The 18,837-nt window shown below is 41.2% G+C and overlaps 1 protein-coding gene across 2 annotated transcripts in view; it reads left to right on the plus strand.

Annotated features, from left to right (window-relative positions):
* The window catches only part of LOC147016646 (dual specificity testis-specific protein kinase 2-like), a 169,665-nt gene that overhangs the window by 99,464 nt on the left and 51,364 nt on the right, over nucleotides 1-18,837 (plus strand). For both annotated transcript variants that reach the window (XM_085845514.1, XM_085845515.1), the window contains exons 3-6: nucleotides 524-572; nucleotides 5,255-5,401; nucleotides 8,364-8,437; nucleotides 17,925-18,015. In XM_085845514.1, the coding sequence (XP_085701640.1) occupies nucleotides 524-572; nucleotides 5,255-5,401; nucleotides 8,364-8,437; nucleotides 17,925-18,015 (361 nt within the window). The remainder of the gene's footprint in view (nucleotides 1-523; nucleotides 573-5,254; nucleotides 5,402-8,363; nucleotides 8,438-17,924; nucleotides 18,016-18,837) is intronic.

Raw genomic sequence — 18,837 nt, forward strand, 5'->3', positions numbered from 1 at the left:
AACAATCACCAACTTCTCTCCTCATTGTATTTGTCCATCCAAATTGCTTTTCCTTCCTGATCACGTTTCGTTGAAAGGGGAAAGCAGCTGTGATGTTGTTTATCAGTTTCTTAAGGGTAACGATTGTTCAATAATTGATGAGTTTGAGAATGAGCAGCATCTGTGCTCTGCTTATTATCATTTATGTATTAACAGCATTGAGTTACTGTCTGTCTCGTTGGTTAAAATGGTTCTTTTATTTTAGTTTTGTCAGCAACTCCGTGAGGCCATATTGGGCCATCAGAGCAGCACTTTGAATGTAAATCAATGATGTTATTTTTGGAGCATCATAAATATGTACGAGTGCCAGCACCGGAACAGAAGAATACATATTTACTAATGTACTGGAAGGAACGTTCAGTATTGAAAAGGATTAGCCATTGTTTTGAAGTCGCCTGCTCACGACCTATTCCATCCCCCCTCCCCCTGCCTATTCTCCCAACCCCATGCCTTTTCACCTCTTCTCCCGTCCCCACCTCATCAGATATTTCGGTGCTTGCGTGCACGAGGGACAACTACATGCACTTACAGAGGTATGCTGCTTTGTTGATGCATTTTCAATGAAAGCTTTGGCCACATGAACGAGGCGTGTATGTATTTATCGATTTGCTGTAAGGAGCAGGTTTTCACAGATTTTGATTGCTTAACCTTACTTATCGTACATAATGTGCTTACATTGAGGTGGCGTGATTAAATTACAGAAACTTTAAATGGTCTCCTGCCATGCTGTTATATAAATTTCTATGATGCATCAGTAAAGGCTCAAAACGATATTCTGTCCAACTTTTATCCAAATTGTTTTATACAGGTGCGTGCCCGTAGGTGCATGCCCGTGCGTGCTTGCCTGTATGTGCAAAAATAAAATGAAAAACTTTCAAACCGTGTGCCAGAAAGAACAACCACGCAGGCCGTTCCTTCGCTCTCGCATGCCCATACGTGCGTGGCCGTACATGCAAAAAAAAAAAAAATAGAATTCTGACGTCATTCGTGATGTCATAGCACCTTGTCCTGTCATTGGTTGGTAAATAAATGGCCGTAACTTGAGAACTGCTTGTCCAATTAATATCAAACCTTGAAAAGGCACATCCACAGGTCCCCAGTAGAGTGTACGCGGTGCAGTGGGACGCAAGAAGCACGCGGGCCACCATCTACTCCGCTTTATTGCGCGACCAGAAGCACATTCCTGCCACCCCTAGCGGGTGAGGCATGATATACGAAAACCCAACCACGTGACACAGCACACTCCTCCCCTCGTAAAATGACCCGTCACACGATGAACGGACAATCACAACATGACCATCTGAAACCCATCAACACTCATAATCCTCCAAGTACCGCGGCCGCACCCTGACCCGCCTCGGACGGGCAGCGCCACCAGACAGCCCAGGCTCAGACGCCTCCCGGCTCGGTCGAGGTGACACCCTCGCCGGACTCGCACTTTCCGCAACACCAGCCACCCCCAACCGCCCAGCCTGCTCGACGTCCCCAGGTAGGACGGCATCAGGCGAAGACCCCCTTGGCGTCGGCCCAACCAGCCCCGGCGACACAACGCAAGGAGGATCCATCATAACCCACACCCTCCCCTCACACTCACCTACTACTGCCAACATGAACAAACTACTACTAATACTGTTACTGCTGACATGGACATAGACTCAAAAAGGACTCGAAAACACTGTTGGGTTCCCCTTTTTTATAAAGCAATCCCCAAAATCGCTGGGAACACGTCTTTATATGGCAGTTGTAAGTTAGAAACACGTTCATTTATTTTTTTTTGTCGACTGGAAGACGTCATTGGAATACGTCTACATACGTCGATGTGTGTTGGGACTACGTAAAGAATTGGTTCAAAGCACGTCAAACATAAGTTAGAAATAAGTTTCGCGTAAAAAAGACATTACCGCGACGTGTTTCGACTTATGAGTAGCTTATAAGTAGCCTTTGTGGACGTGTGTAAGCGTCCACATATCGTGTGTAAAACTTATCCCCATCGCATGCGGAACGTGTGTCATACGCCGAGTACGTCGTAAAATTTTGAACATGTTTAAAATTTCTTGACGTACTCTACTTACTACGACGTATGATAGCGTACTTTAGCGTTCTACTCACGTATACCAAACTTACTCATACCGTATTTGACGTGCCCCAACGTTTTAGACACATTTTTCTTAGGTCGGCATACGCTGGCAAGATCGCCAAGGTGTGACCGCGATGTTGACACTTCCATTTCTACGGCAGTTATGATTCGAATCGTTGTGCGTCAGCCTTTTAATAGGTTACGTCACGACATCGTCGGCGATGCGTGCAACGCGCTATGCCTAAGTTAGACTATCGTTGGGCATCGGTTGAGTAGGCCGACAACAGGTTCAGCATTCGTTGGTACAAGTTATCTATAACACAACGAAACGTTCTGTGTCCATTACCAATGCGTTATACATAAGACCAAGTCGCTATGAATACGTCCGAATCTTTAAAAAAAAAAACATCAAAAGTTCAACGTAAGCCAGCGTTTTAGATACATTTTAATACGTTGCCATCGCTGGCTAAAACGTCAAGGTGTGACCGGGCCTTGAGGTTGTTTGCATGATCAAATTCTCCCGAAGAGTACTTGACTGTATCGGGAATTGATCTTTTAATTTTTTTCATTGCCTGATTGAACAAAACTTGATACTGCACACCACAGGCGAATGGTGAGTCAGGTGGCCCCAAAATTTTTACGCTATCGTGTACCGTTTTGGCTGTATTTCGGGCACATACGTACATACATACATACATACATACATACATACAATGACAGTTTTCGTAATATATAGATGACAAACTGAGCCGCTTCCTTCGGACATGGGTGCGATTTTTTTTTTTTTTTTTTAAAGCACAGTACAGTGGTGTGTGTGTGTGTGTGTGTGTGTGTGTGTGTGTGTGTGTGTGTGTGTGTGTGTGTGTGTGTGTGTGTGTGTGTGTGTGTGTGTGTGTGTGTGTGTGTGTGTGTGTGTCATCGGCACAGGCAGATAGATATCAGCCATTTTTCAGTAATCGGCCGATTGGAGTCATTGTGAATGCTAATTCCTGTACTGTACTGTACTGTACTATATGCAACCCAAAAGCCTTGAGTAACTTTCACCCTTATTTTGGGTAAATTTCAAGAAACAAATAAAGAAAAACATTGGTCAATTAGATGTTTCAAGGAGGTGTGCATAAACATCTGCCAATTCGTCGTGTGTCAGGTGGAAAAAAAAAAAAAGAAATTGGCTCGGTAATTTGGAAAACGTGTTCATATGGCAAATGGTTCAGAAATCAGGTGTTATTGAATTTATTTTGCTTTGAAACTCACAAAGAGAAACAACATACCTTTCTAAAGCAAATGTGATTCATATAAATTGAGAAGGGCACTCAGTGGAGCGCATACCTCTGCCACGCAATGCCTGATCCATCAGTGCATATTCGGCCAAATACATTTTTGAGATGTGCTATATATCCTTTTTGGCCCTATCTCTCAATGGTTAAACAAATCACTTTTAAAATTCTAGTAGCTGGATCCAGATCCATACACACCCAACCTGCCCACCAAATTTCATCTGAATCCATCCACAACTTTTTGAGAAATCCTGTACACAAACAGACACATGAGGTGAAAGCATAACCTCCTTCCGCCTTCGGTGACCGAGATAATACGCAATTGCTTTAGAAATAGCCATAATGAGGACAAAGGCTAATCCTTGGTCACCTTGCTGTCCCTCGCTGGGGTATTAATGCTGTTTGATGGAGGTGGAAAAGGCTTTCGCAGGCGTCGTTCCAGAATATCCCATAAATGCTTTGGTTCAGTTCTGGTGACAGACAGCCATGGCATATGGATAAACATCATTGTCATGCTCAACAAACCACTGGGCGACCACACATGGTCTGTGGATGGGGGCATTGGGGGGGTGGGGGGCGGGGATCTCCTATTGCAGTCTTGCGAGCCATTATTATAGGCAACCAGGCCTGTGCAGCACATTTTTATCTATGACCCTTAATCATGCTGGGATGTTCTTTGCTTAATCAACACATGGGCCACACCTGTGTGGAAGCTGTTGCTTTTGGTGTTCATTTACCCAGGTGTTTACATTTTTTTTTGTCCACTCCCTGCAACATATATATATATATATATATATATATATATATATATATATATATATATATATATATATATATATATATATATATATATATAACAGGATTAACATGCAATTCCGAAAGAACTGATTATATGCTTTGAAGTAAACACTTAATGGCAGATACCAGCTTTGTATTATTTGGATGCTTAATGCAGTTCATTTCTCAGAATAATGGATAGAACCATCATAATGTTGATAAAGAATGCTAATCATTGTGGGAAGAGAAATTAAGGTGGCATTTCAGGTGTTAACGCTTCTGCAGAACAAAATAGTTTTTTTTTTCTCCAACAAAGCATTTGCCTTGCTTCCTATGGCAGTTAGCATACCTCGATTGTGACCCTGTTGATTTCTTCAATTGTTCTACATGTCCGCTGATGTCAATTAATTTTAGCCTTCGCTAGCCAGAATTGTTCTTCATTCTATTATCAGAATAATTTGGCCCCAAAAATTTGGTTTTATTATGGCCCAACTGGTGTGGAGGTTCATGGAAGAACTTATTCAGTACGAAGGCATTTGGAGACGTGAGTACGCATGAAATGCAGGCATGTGAGTCGAAAGCCGAATCAGCATAGTAAATGGGACTTGAATCTGAGCTCCCAGCATTATGAGAAATGTTCGAGTAGAAACACCACGTCCATCAGATGGACGTTAAACGGGCGTCCCATCTGCCGGCATTAGTTGGTGGAAGTTGTAGACCCCAAGGTATCCTTCTCAAAGAGTTGGTGAGATATCACTGGCACCCTGAACACATTACAAATTCCAGCAGGGGTGCATTGCATCAGCGGCACAGCTGAAGGTTAGGAACACCAAATAAACAACCCAAATGCAAATGATTTGTAATAAAAAAAATGACCAAAGAAAACTCAAAGAAACTGCAAGTCTGAATTCTGACTCAAAACCGAATGACAAATTGGGAAGGTGGGAAGGTCGTGCTCCATTGTTATGACCTTAGGATGGCAGGTGATTGTAGAGGATGTGGAATTTGCAAATGTTGGTAATAGATTTGTTGAACATTGAATGAAGTACAAAGTTCCTTATGATTTAATTCCTTCATTGCACAGTATATCAATGGAGGAAACCTGGAGCAACTGCTGGCGAGCAATGCCAGGTTGCCCTGGAGCTGGCGCGTCAAACTCGCTCTAGATCTGGCTTGTGGTCTTAAGTACCTGCACTCCCGCGGAGTCTTCCACAGAGACCTCACTTCAAAGGTAGGCCTTTGTCACTGTTACCCTCGGTCATTGTCTCATCGTTCTGAGTTATCCAAAATAGTGGCCTCAATACACAAGGAAGTTCGTGTGTGTGTGTGTGTGTGTGTGTGTGTGTGTGTGTGTGTGTGTGTGTGTGTGTGTGTGTGTGTGTGTGTGTGTGTGTGTGTGTGTGTGTGTCGCGTGTGCTTGCCTCTCTTGCATGTATTTGTACTTTGTGTACTAATATCCTGATAATACATGTAATAGTACAGTCATCTCTATTGTCTCTGTGCTGCATGTGATCGAAATGTACAAACTTTGCTACGAGCCTTAAATTGGTATTTTTTAATCTTTAAAATAAATAAAGCATTAATTCCCATCCAGATCCTGAGTGTTTCTTCTTTTTATCCTTCTTCTTTGCTTCTTTTCTTTTTCTTCTTTGTTCTTGAGTTCTTTTTTTGGTGTTCATAAGAATGAGTCCATCGCAATGCAAGTTGTGTCTGTGTGTTGTTTTTTTTTTTTGTGTTGCATTGAAAAAGTAAAATGAGGTGTGTATAAAATGTGTTTTTTCAGACTAATTATATCTACTGCACTGTACTTCAACCAGACTCAGTGGTGTAATGGTTGGAGTGTCCGCTCTGAGTCTGGGAGGTCGGTCGTTTGAACCCCGGCCGAGTCGTACCGAAAACTTTAAAATGGTACGTGCTGCTTCCTTGCTTGATGCTCAGCATTTAAACAGAATGGAGCATGGACAAACGATGCTGGGAAGGCAATGCCAAACCACCCAGTATAACCCATGTCAAGCTTCGGCAGAACCAACGCGATGTAAAGGGTACTATCCTTCAAAATCAAAAAAATATATCCCGGACTTGACTATTGAAAGAGATAGTGAAGAACCCATCCTTTCCGGACAGGATAATTCCCTCAGAATTACAGATAGGTTAATTTCTTCCTGAATTGTGGTATTTTAGTTTGACTTATGATAGCCCTCCCATATGGAGTGGTTCTACACTATAAATATTTTCATTGTTGTAATTGGGGTCCTCTCCCGACTCTGAAACTCCAGGAGTATTAATTTTCCTACCCCCTAAAACACTAAAAAAAAAAAAAAAACCTTCCAGTGCACAGCCCGAGTACAACGACCAGCTTTAAACTCATTCCGTCAAGCAGTTTGGAAATGCATTGAACTCAAACAAACAAGAAGGCATCTGGTGGTAGCCTGACAGGTCTGATGAAAATCATGCAAATGACATCACTGTCACCTTAACTTTTGAACATGGTTGCAATTTGATGCCAGTATCTTCAAGCATTTACGAGTTATTGTCTTTTTTTTCTCCCTCACAAAAAACCCCCAATACTTTAACATGGGCGACTTCATTGTCGTGGAAGCGACGTTATACGTCAATGGATTGCTGCCATTTTGGAAATGCGTCATCTGTCCCCCAACCTCGACAGAAATCTTGCGTTTTAATAACGATCGGATGATGAAATCTGCTCACAATTTGAAGGTGATGTTTTCCAACTAATTTTTGTCAAATTTGACGTCACGTTGCGCAAACACTTTTTGTTCGTGTATGTTTTATGCAAAAATACGTCATTGTCACCTTTACCTTTGGCATGTATAGTCAAAAAAAAAAACAGACGGCCTCGCTTTTGTCCTTTGGAATCCTGTGGTAAAGTTTGATAAAGATAGCTGAAAGCGTTTGCGAGTTATCACACTCACAGTAAATGCCGAGCCATAATAAATGAGACAGACCAACATACGATGAAAATTTTCAATTTTCGTCAGATTAAACAAAGATTATGTGTATATATATATATATATATATATATATATATATATATATATATATATATATATATATATATATATATTTGTATGTGTGTGTGTAGTACCGTGCTCGCAGGTGTACCTGGCGTTGCCCAATGCTGTTTTAATCATGTCGGCACTTTGAAGAAATCAATAAAAAAAATTATGGGGGCGTAAACACTTCCCTACACCCACTAAGGAATGCGGTTGGGGATCATTTAATATTACCTTTCACATAGTTAATAAAAAGGCTTCGGCACGATCGTGATTTTAAAAAACACATCCATTCTTTTCTTTTTTTTTCAACGTTTTAAAAAAATTTTTGTTGTTTTTTTTTCCACCCCCCAATAAAACACTCTGTGGCACTCACTGATGAACCTCTGAAAGTTTTAAAAAGATCCATATGGGCATCTGAGAAAAATGGTGACACACACATCAACATATTGAGGAATACATGAGGCACAACAATGGACTGTTAGATGGGACAAACGCAATCACTGAGCTTGGAGGAAGTGCTGTCAATTCCTGGGGCATTCTGCTGACCAAGGATGACGCATCAATTGCGCCGCCTTGCTCACTGCACTTTGCCAGGCATTTCCTAAGGAGGAATTTTCTCCACCCCATGGATGCCAACTTATGGGGATTGTCCATACTCTTATCCTTTTCTGTTTTCTTAAATGCTCAACATCAAACAAGGAAGCAGCATGTACTATTTTTACAGTCTTTCTTTGTATGACTCAGCCAGGGTTTGAACCACCGACCTTCCAGACTCGGTGTGGACACTCTCACCATTACATCACCAAGTCTCTTTCATTTTCTTTCTCTTTCTTTCTCTTTCATTATCTTGCACACACTCACTTTCTCACAATTGATTATTATTGCTGAACACACACTTTCTTGAGAGTTTTGGTCAAATTCTTTCCACTACTCTCAAAGCAGTATTTACAACAGAAATGCCTGCTGCATATAGTGAATGGTGCATTTGCATTGGGTACACCTGATGTCTTGGCACAACTGAGGAGACACTTGTGATCTGAGTAAGAACCATACAGTACATCTATTTAATGCATTTCTGAGATGCATCTTCATTGTTGTTCTTTCACCTCATCCTTTATTTGCTCCACTATTAACCCACTTCCCTAATCCCCTTCTTCTTTCCTTTTGACCTCTTAGAATTGCCTTGTGCGGGAAGATAGCCATGGGCTAACTGCAGTCATTGGAGACTTTGGGCTTGCTGGCCGCATTCCGTAAGAAACTGGGGGAGGGAGTGGGGGTGGGTGGAAATGAATGGTATGAGGATGTTGAATAACTTTTGGATGGAGTAAATGTGGAAGGTGGAAAGATGGGGTGCATTTGAAAAGTATTTGATTGATTAGTGGAGAGCTGTAGGAGTAATGAGTGATAAAGTGAAGTTGGAAATGGTGTACTTGTGTCAGACCTGCAGCAGAGGTTGAAAAGCAGAGATTAAAAACATGCTTATTTATCTGGTATGTATGTTTTAATATGTTGGTAATTTTTCATTATGCCCATGCTTTTTGAAAAAAAAAAAAAAAAAAAAAAGGGGAAATTGTGATTGGCTCTGTCTGTCTGCCTGTCCAACCTTCACGTTGTGTCCTAAATGGTTGTGCAGAAATTCACCATACTTGGTAGTTGTGATCATCACATGGCAAGAATATGGGAGAGCTGTATCATTTTTTGTTCCACCCCTTGGGGCGAGGTCAAATACGGTACCAAAAAAAATGCAACTACGGGCACATTTTAAAATGTTATCTAATGAAAATTTGTATCTGCAATCAACATTGGGAGACATGAAATATGGAACGATTTTTTTTTTAATTTGACCCCCAGTTTATGCCCAGGGGGTGGTGACTTAGTCACAGCAGTCAAAACGGGGAAAAAGTTAACTCAATACTTGATATTGGATCATTCCTGATGGAACTGTTTGCCAGCTTATAACTTTGCTTTTGGTAGGAGGTGTGGCGATTTGCCTTCACTCTAGTTTTTGCATTGGGCAAGAGTCCGACATTATCAACAGATGGGGTTGTGAGTGACTGCAAGTTGAATGACTCAATTTGATATTTGCATATATTTTCAATCCATTGCATGAGTGCCGCCCCCTGTCTGACATCATGTAACCAATGAAGACCAATTTCATCACATGGATTATATTTTATTGCTTTGGATTATTTTTCAATTATCTGATGTCCTTGTGCTGTTTTTTTGGATGAGTTTAATTATTCTGAAACGATTATTTTTTTTAAATGTTAGAAGTGCTGTCCTGTTCCTTGTGTTTACGTGTTAATATATTATTAAATTCATTTCTTCCCTTCTCCCCTCCCCCACCCCCTTCTTTTTCCTTCCCTCCTCTCACCATCTCCCCCTCTGCATTTGAGTCTCGCAGAACTAGTTGTTCAGCTCTTAAAGGAAAATTTGTTTAAAACTGTGAGTGGAATATACATCTCATCTTCAATAGGACAATCCTTACTTTAATTCACGGACCGGTGTTTGTGGGTTTGTTTCCTCTGCCAGCGAAGGTGAAGGTTATGTTTTCACCCCTTTCTGTTTGGTTGTTTGCTTGTTTGTGTGCAGGATATCTCAAAAAGTTGTGGACGGATCTCGATGAAATTTTGTGGACAGGTTGGGTGTGTGACAAGGACAAATTGATTAGATTTTTTGTGAGGATCTGGATCCCAGAAAAAATTTTGGATCCTAGATCTGGATCCTCGATCCTAGAATTGAAGTGAATCTTCACCATTGAGAGATGGGGCCAAAAATGATATATAACATGATATTTCAAAAACTTAAGGATGGATTTTGACAAAAAAATTGGTGCATGAGTGGGGAAGGGGACGAGAACAAGCTGTTTAGATTTTAGTTAAGGTCTGATGGAAATCTAGCCTGTCGGTGGGATACAAAAACATAAACTGTTCAGCCTGGTGGAGGTATGTGCTCTACCGAGTGCCGTTCTAGTTCTTCCTTTTTCATTTGCAATCTCAGTCCGTTGTTCCATTCGCTAATCGATCGTATTTTGTGGAATCCCTCGCTCATTTTGTGGAGAATCCAGATTTAAAACTCGTTTATCATATGCTTGACTGTTGTTACCTCACATACGTGAAGCGAAAAGTTGGGTTCAGCAATTGGTTCATTTCCGTCCATCTATCTGTCTTATAATCAGTTTATGATTGAGGAACAACTTCCTTAAATTGATTCTTACATTTTGAGCACAAATCTGAAGACAAGTTTGCCATGTTACCGTATTTTGGTTATAAATTCATCCCGATTGCACATGCACAAAAAGAAATGAGAGAATTCTTTTTACTCTGTCTGACTTGACTGTCAGTGAAACGAAATTTAAAATCATTCCAAATAGTCCTGGGGCTGATTCCAAAATTTTGAGTTTTGCTGCACCTCCCCTGCCATCATAGGTTTGATGGTTTTTTTTCATGTTATATTGTCTATAGACATCTGATTTCAAAACATTACCCCTTTCAAAAAGTGTCCAAATGACCCATTGCAAGCCATTTCATAGAGTGATACGTTTTGGCAAAACCTGACATTTTTTGCAGTATTGAGTATTGTAACATTCGTATAGGACAATATTGTTGGCTTCAGGAAGCATTTTCTATTGTGCTGAGGCATTGTAACTTTACTAAACCTGCATGGACATTTATCAAAACCCTGAAAAACATGTTTATTACTGAATAATACACATATTAACCCTATTTTACATGGGGGGGGGCATATTTGTTTTCTGCCTATACCGTCGTGACGGTTAGAGGTATGACTTTGAAACTTGGTGACGTTTATCCTATGTCATTTCTAAAAACATGTACCAAATTTGGGAGCAATTTGTCTAAGGGGGGGGGGGGTTCTTACTCTAAAACTTATCCACTAAAAACATGGAATTTCACCAAAATTAATTATTCTTGACGTCAGAATTAGCTCATTGTTGAGGCAAAAATTAAAATGAGTTCATTTTTATAAAATAAGCATGTGGCAGTAGCAACTGGCCAAGTTTCAGGTTTCTAGCACGTTCCCATGTCATTTCAGACCCCGTGTAAAATAAGGTTAAAAGACCTATAGACGAAGCAAAATCTTACTTACCTGACAAGAAAAACTGGATTCATATGAATTGTTCAATGTCCTATTCGTCATCTGTCTCATCGTCGGATTCCAGTGGATCAACGATAGTTTCTTTGGAATTCCCGCACTGGTCAGGCTTGCATCTGCATGCTCTGGTGCAACTTAGTTGATTCTGTCTACAGGAGCACCTCCGGTCAGCACAACGCAGACACCGGCAGCTAACACATTCCATGACAGACGTCGGGGCAGGAGAAACATCTAATCATTTGATGGTGATCTCGTTCCCGGCTACATCCCAGCCAAGACCATGTGGAGTGGGTACATGTGGGCAGTTCTCGAGACATCTTCTCCAAATGGCAGCCTGGTAATTGCCACGACGTAGGTGGAACTCTGCTGCATTTTGACAGGGCGGAAGTCTGCATGGGTCTGTGGTATGCGCGCCAAACATCTCATGCCTCAGTTCGTTGACTCTACTGTGCTGCTTCTTCCCATACAGGGCACAGATGGCCTTTTCTCCTCTGGCGAGTTCTGCTACTGACAGACTGAAGGACTGCCCAATGCTGTTCATAGTGGCTCTAAATTCATTTTCGATCTTTAGAAGTTTGAGTCCGGACAGCTTTCCGCGCCCAGTGAAGGCACTGGTCGAGTCACAGCCACTGAAGGCATGGTAACCTGGGAGAGCAGAGCAGATATCGCATCCCAGGGTATGTGCCATAGCTGTAAGATCAAGGTAGCGGGTCCGCTGTTGTGTGCCAGTGCGAAAGATGAGCTGCGAGCTAATACGATGGCAGACTGAAAGGGCAATGACTGCAACATCACTGTCTGGGGACTTGATGATCACAGCAGGAGCACCGTGATCAGCTGCATGGGCTGCGTGAAGCAAAAGCCTGGTGTCTGCCTCTTCGTATGTGCATCTCAGTTCAGCCACTTCTGCCTTCAGGACTTCTGTTAGTTTGTCATTGGCCTTCAACCTGAAGCACCTCTCTCCAACTGTCACGAACAGTGCTTGTTGGCCCAGCTGCTCAGCATACTCTGGCTTGGACCACTCATTCAGGAGGAATTCTGTCAGGGCACATTTGAAGAATCCACTCATCAGAGACTTGTTCAGCTGCTGGTCAATCTTCTGTGTTCCTGTGCGGATCTTGGTTTCGAGGCTCTCCATACCAGCATCGCTTCTCAGGTTGCGCTCCGCGATCTTAATGGATATATCAGGGTATGTGTCAACTACCCAGTCTTTGCGCGCACCAGCTGGATAACCAGATGTGATGGTGTTGAAGAGTGAAGTGGCCAGTTGTGAGTATGTCATATTTGGTGCCGTTTTTGCTGAATGGATGATGGCCATTGCGTCAAGCACCCAGGTAGCATCCGGGGGGATACTTGTCAGCGGTTGCACATTGTCTTCTAGTGCTCTGAGCAATTTAGCCTTGACTGTCTTCACTGGACTTCCATCTGGCGTGGCGATTGAGAGTGGGAGCGGTCCAAGTGGGTAACTCAGAAGCTTCTCCATAGATAGTTCACGGCTTTGACCAATCACAAGGAGACGGCCAAACATGTCTCTTGTTGACTTCAGGATGCTGGCGTGCGATGTGTCATGCCCAGTCTCTTCTTCTTCTTCATGGATGCGAACGTCTTCAGCGGCAGTTGTGGTAGAGTAGCGTAGAAGTCTTTGGTTCCATATTTCCCGAATCTGTCTGCTGCAAATGTCCTCAGTGATCCTACGCCTCTTTGACGAGCATCCAAAAGGTCTCGCTTTACATCTTTGGTTGCCACGTGTCCAGAAGCCAAATGGCACAGCTGCTCGTCAGATTGGAAAGGGTTTATCCAGTTCTCAATACATGCCGTGATACTCTGTACCGAATGCAATTCACACTGAATAAGCACCAGACACTATTTGCAACAGTCAACATCAAGAAATATACTAGAATGCGAATTTCTATAATAGTTTATGATGTTAGTGACAAAACATCGTATTTTGTCATAATTTTAACAAAATTTTGATAATTTTCGCACAATTTTTTACAATTTTCACACTTTTTTTCATCATTTTCACACAATCTTTACATTATTTTCGCACAATTTCTAGCGAAAATATCTCCTAAAACAAAATCAAATACTTGGATTTGTATTTAATGTGTCTATGTGCACTCTGAGCAAACCTAACTGCAATGTAATATGCCCACCCATCCCGAGCACAAAAACCTATTTTAGCGGTAAAGCGGTATACCTGGTATCAAAAATGCCCCCAAAAACTTCAAATGGACACTTTTTAGAAGGGGTAATGTTTTAAAATAATCACCTTATAGATCAATAAACAAGAAAAACACATAAAACCTATGTTGGCAGGGGGGTGCAGTAAACTTTCATTCTCGGCCCCTTCTGAGAATCAGCCCCAGGACTAAAACAGGAAATTCGTTTTTAACGATGTTGTAATGGACACATACGACGGACACAAATTATAATTAATGTAATGTGTTGGGGAGGGTGATGCAATAGACACTGGGTAAAATGGCCATAAAACCCGGAATTTTTTTTGTATATGCTTTTTTATACGAGTCACTGCAGAACACAAATCACCATAATTCTTCTAAAAACCATGCAATAGATCGCCACATTACATGAGAGGACGTGGCATGTGAAAGGGTCGGGGAGAAGAAAATGCCGATTGATGCTGTGTTTGATGGTGATCAATAGGGCCTCCATTTCGTAAACTGTGACTCAATGTCATCTTATTACAGGACAAGGCTGATTTTATTTTATTATCCCACCCCCTGGAGGGAGGGAGCGGGATATTGTAATCATCCGGTTTGTTTGTCTGTTTGTCTGTCTGTCTGTTAGCAACTTTACAGCAAAACGGCTTTAGCAAACACTATCATATTTAATCTACAGGTGGGCAATGAACCTTGGATGACCCCATTAACTTTTGGGTCCAATTGTATCAAAGGTCAAGGTCACGAAAAGATCAAAATCGTTTTTCGCTCATAACTTCGTCAAAAATGATCTGATTTACTTCAAACTAAGCTTATAGTGAACCTTATTCTATTTGTCACTTATAATCATACCCATTCCTATCGTGAAAAATGCATATTTGTGAAGATCGGTAGGGTCCAACGTTTTGGGGGTCATGGTCATCGGTCAAAATTACAAATTTTCCATTATAAATCAAAAAAGGTTAGGAATATGCGTGTTTACCATGGAAGACATATATGAAGTCCTTTATTAGCTTTCATTTGACACCATGACCTTTGACCTTATGTGGCCTTGAAAGGTCAAAATCATTTTACGGTCATAACTTCGTCAAAAATGGTTTCATTGACTTCAAACTAAGACTAAAATATTCCTTATTCTATTCCTTATAATCAACATTCAGGTTAAGGATGTATCAAATTTAAATTTGATCCCCAAAATAACTTTATGCCTTAAACGGGCGGGGTTTGTTGTGCCTGGCACCACTTATATTATTTATTTTTGCTTTATTTTTTGTATACATAGTCTCGGGCCTCGGCTTATGAAAGAGTTAGTACATTGAATGGATGAGGATACAACAGGACAAAAGGAGCAGTTGAGGGGGGGAGGACATCAACAGCAGACTTGAAAACCAAGATATAGCATCAGAGTTTGAGAAACAATGGGTGTGGGGAGGAATGAGGGGCTGGAGGGATGCACATGGATGCATGTATGTATGTATATATATATATATATATATATATATATATATATATATATATATATATATATATATATATATATATATATATATATATATATATATCTCTTTTAAAATCACTATTCTATTAAAATTGGAGTGCTGTAAGACCCCAACATTCATGGGCAAATATGTTCCTGAAAAATGCTGCTCATTTTATGGCATTGTTTCATTGGGAAAAGGTGGGATTGTATTTATTTATTTATTTTTAACATGGTGTAGACTTCTGGAAAAGTTAAAATACAGAGCAAATCAGGACACAACATAACAAATGGTCAAAGGAGAAACACTAACTGCAGGGTGGAGGGAGAAAGTAGATGGGAGGATTTGTGATATGGTCCATTTGGAGGAAAGTATATATATATATATATATATATATATATATATATTTCTCAAGATTGAAAGACATATTCTAAGTGTTTGACCAATTTGCGATTTTTGTCAAGGTTTGAGGAGAGGAAAGGGGCTGCTGCCTGTGTCAGAAGGATGAGAGATGTCATGGCAGAGAGTGGAGTCATCAGAAAAGAGATGAGGATTTTCCAGGGATTGGGAGAGATCATTGATGAAGATTAGGAATAAGATTGGGCCTAGAACACTGCTGTGGGGTACTCCAGCCTTGACAGAGTGTGGTGGTGAGAGGGTTCCATTGAGAGCCACCCGTTGGCTACGAGAGTGGAGGAAGTCAGTAAGCCATGTGTGGAGTAAACCTTGGATTCCATAGGCAGACAGTTTGGAGAGCAAGGCAGGATGCCAGACTGTATCAAAAGCTCGAGATGTGTCCAGAGAGACGGCCCTGAACTCCTGTCTGATATTGAGTACCTCCATCCATTGTTGGCAGAGTAGAAGCAACATGTGCAAGGTAGAGTGGCCAGGTCTGAATCCGAATTGATGGTTTGAGATTAGGCTGTTGGAGAAAAGGAAGGATTTTATGTCAACTGCAATAATGGATTCCATGACGTTGCTGATTGGAAATATCCTGATTGGTTTGTACTTAAGGGGATCTGTTTTTTGTGCCTTTTTACCTCCACTCGTGGAAACATGAACCAAAAGCGATCATCGAAAACGAGTTCGCAACACTCACATATAACCTGATGATCCCATTGAGCATAAACATATCATACAAAGCAGTGCAACCGGACATCATACTCGCATACAAAAAGGAAAAGGCATTGCGAATTGAGGTCTCAGTACCCAGCGATTTTGGCCTAAATAATGTGGAAATCAAGAAAATTACCAAACATTAAGATCTCAAGAATGAAGTCAAAAGATCTTGGAAGCTGAAGAGCGCCAAAATTGTACCAGTGATAATTGGAGTAATAGGAATGATAAAGAAGAACCTTTCAATGATCCTACAAACCATCCCTGGGAATATTACCACAAGTAAATTACAGTGGGAAGCTCGGACTCGGTGACAATCCTGAAAAGAGCCCTCGGAACAAAACTCTAACAAGAAAACTTTACAACTCTGTCCATGAATCGCAATCCTTCACCGACACGATAACTCCAGGTGGGTTGACTCAGCCTGTCATCCTTCCGAGGTCGGCAAAATGTGTACCATCTTCCTGGAAACAGCGGTCACTGCATCAGCAGCACAGCCGCACTCCTAGCAATGATGCAACCAGCAGCCATAGGCTGCATACAAAATATATAATAAACTTCGTAATGATGCATGCCATTGTCTTTCCAGTAGCAGATCTCCATTAAATAAATCACCAAGCCTGCCATTTTCACAGGAGGCACTCCTGCTGGGTTCAAAGTCCATGACTCGCAGGTTGTGATCAGTTGGGAATTTGTGTAACATACGCCCATCCACTCGGGCTATGGTGAGGTTTGGGAAGAACAAGGTCTTTGTGAAAAGGTAAGCATCGAAGAAACCAACTTGACAGCTAATGACCTTGGCTATTTCTTAAACACTACTCAACTGTGCACATGGTGAGAGCATAGTTCTAAGGACATTGCGCTGGCATCCCAGAGGTCATGCATTGAGATTTGGCTGAAAGCAGCAATTTCATGAAAGATGTTGATTCTTAGCTTCTGAAAACCGAGCTACTTTGTTTTCGCCGAATTACCATGTTGCTAACAGATTGTCAATAGAAACCCAACTGGCTCACTGATGACCTGAAGGGGAGGATGATCTGCCTTCCCTACTTGGTCTGGTCTACATTTGGCACTGGCATGGACTTTACTGTTGATTCTGAAGACCCTGAGGGCAACTAGTGGAAGGGTATGAAATGCTGAAGGCTCTGAAAAAGCAATGCTGATCAAATTTCCTTGACCAGCGAAAAAAAAAATTGACAAATCGAGCCATAAAAATTCTTCATAAGCATTGAAACCGAGTACACGTCACCTCGTTGAACCAAAGCCCCGGCATCCCATCTGGTGCTTGTTAATACTTTTTTTTTTAATGTTCTTTGAATATTGTCGTAATCTTTCATCCTGATTTTGAAGGCAGAACATGTAACTTTCCCACCGTAGGCGTCTGTTTTTTTGTTTGTTTCTTTTTCCTCAATTTATTTCTTGATGCTCCACTTTCCCCCTTTCTTTTTTTATTGACAAATTTTGAGAATGATGTTTGTTCTGTATTCCCATGATGGTAAGAGTCCAAAAATAGATGAGAAAATAAAAAAGATAGCGCTTTAAATAAAGATAATTAGTAAAATGTGCTTGAGTTGATACCCATCACCTTGGTGAAGATATGATTTTATACAATGTGGTGTGTTTCTGCCTTTGTTCTGTCTGAATATGGGTGATTGAGTAAATGGGAAAAGGGGAAAGAATGCCTTGGGAGTATTTGTAATTTGAGCTTCAAAACCTGGATGGTAAACATCATGGTGGGAATGTGGAAGAATTAGGATTCACAAGGGAATGCAGGAAGTGTTATTCCCAACATTCTTCCAGGTACAAAAAAATTAATCCTTTTTTTTCTCTTTCTCTTTCTCTTTCTCTAGGGATCCTGATGACACACAGATGTTAACTGTAGTAGGATCACCATTCTGGATGGCACCTGAGGTGTTGAGGGGAGAGTTCTATAATCAGAAGGTAAGTCTGCCCAGTGCCCAGCGGAACGATCTTAAGTTAAATTAATCGGAATGTTTGCATATAAAATTTGATCAATCTTTCATCAAATAGTTCTTAGAATTCTATTTTGATTTCTAGATAGATATAAACTGGTGTATTCCGTGGACTTTGTTACTCTTGTGGCAAAACGTAGGAAGATTTTTCAGCAGTATACCCCTAATCATATTGGTCATATCATAGTAACCCTTTGAACCCTGAGTTCCTTGGACTTTCGGCTCCTCCACACTGGTTTCCATGGAGAAAAATCCAGGTGCTCAGGTATATGGAGGTTTGAATAGTGGCTGGTAAAACGGCCACGAGGGTTCAAAGGATTAAGAAAGTTAAGGAAAATTTGCATGGTGGCCCATGTGCCTGTATCAATGTTTGTTTCTCAGAACTTCAAGTGGAACGAAAGTCCGTTTTCTAAAACCAAGAATGACCCTGTCTTGTCATCAGCGGAAATGCACCATGAATACTAATATCCAGATCTGTATCTTCACCAAAATCGAACCAATTCGACCTTGTCACACATCCAACTAGTCCACCAAATTTTGTTCGAATCTGCCCATAACTTTTTGAGATTTCCTGCTCATTGACAGAGAAACAAACAACCGAGCTGAATACTTTCGGTGGCTGAAGTAGAAATGACCATCACTCGTTGAGAGTCAAGCCTGGCTCGTGCTTGGCTGGAGCATGCTTGTCTGAGCTGTCTCATCCTGGATGTGAGGTCACATGTTTCAGTCATTCATAGCCAAGACATGGCCACCTCTACAGAAATTACTGAGAAATTCAAAGAAGTTACAT

This window comes from Eptatretus burgeri, chromosome 11 (genome assembly GCF_056783735.1).
Source record: "Eptatretus burgeri isolate ZD-2024b chromosome 11, Ebu_testis_v1, whole genome shotgun sequence".
Lineage (NCBI taxonomy): Eukaryota > Metazoa > Chordata > Myxini > Myxiniformes > Myxinidae > Eptatretus > Eptatretus burgeri.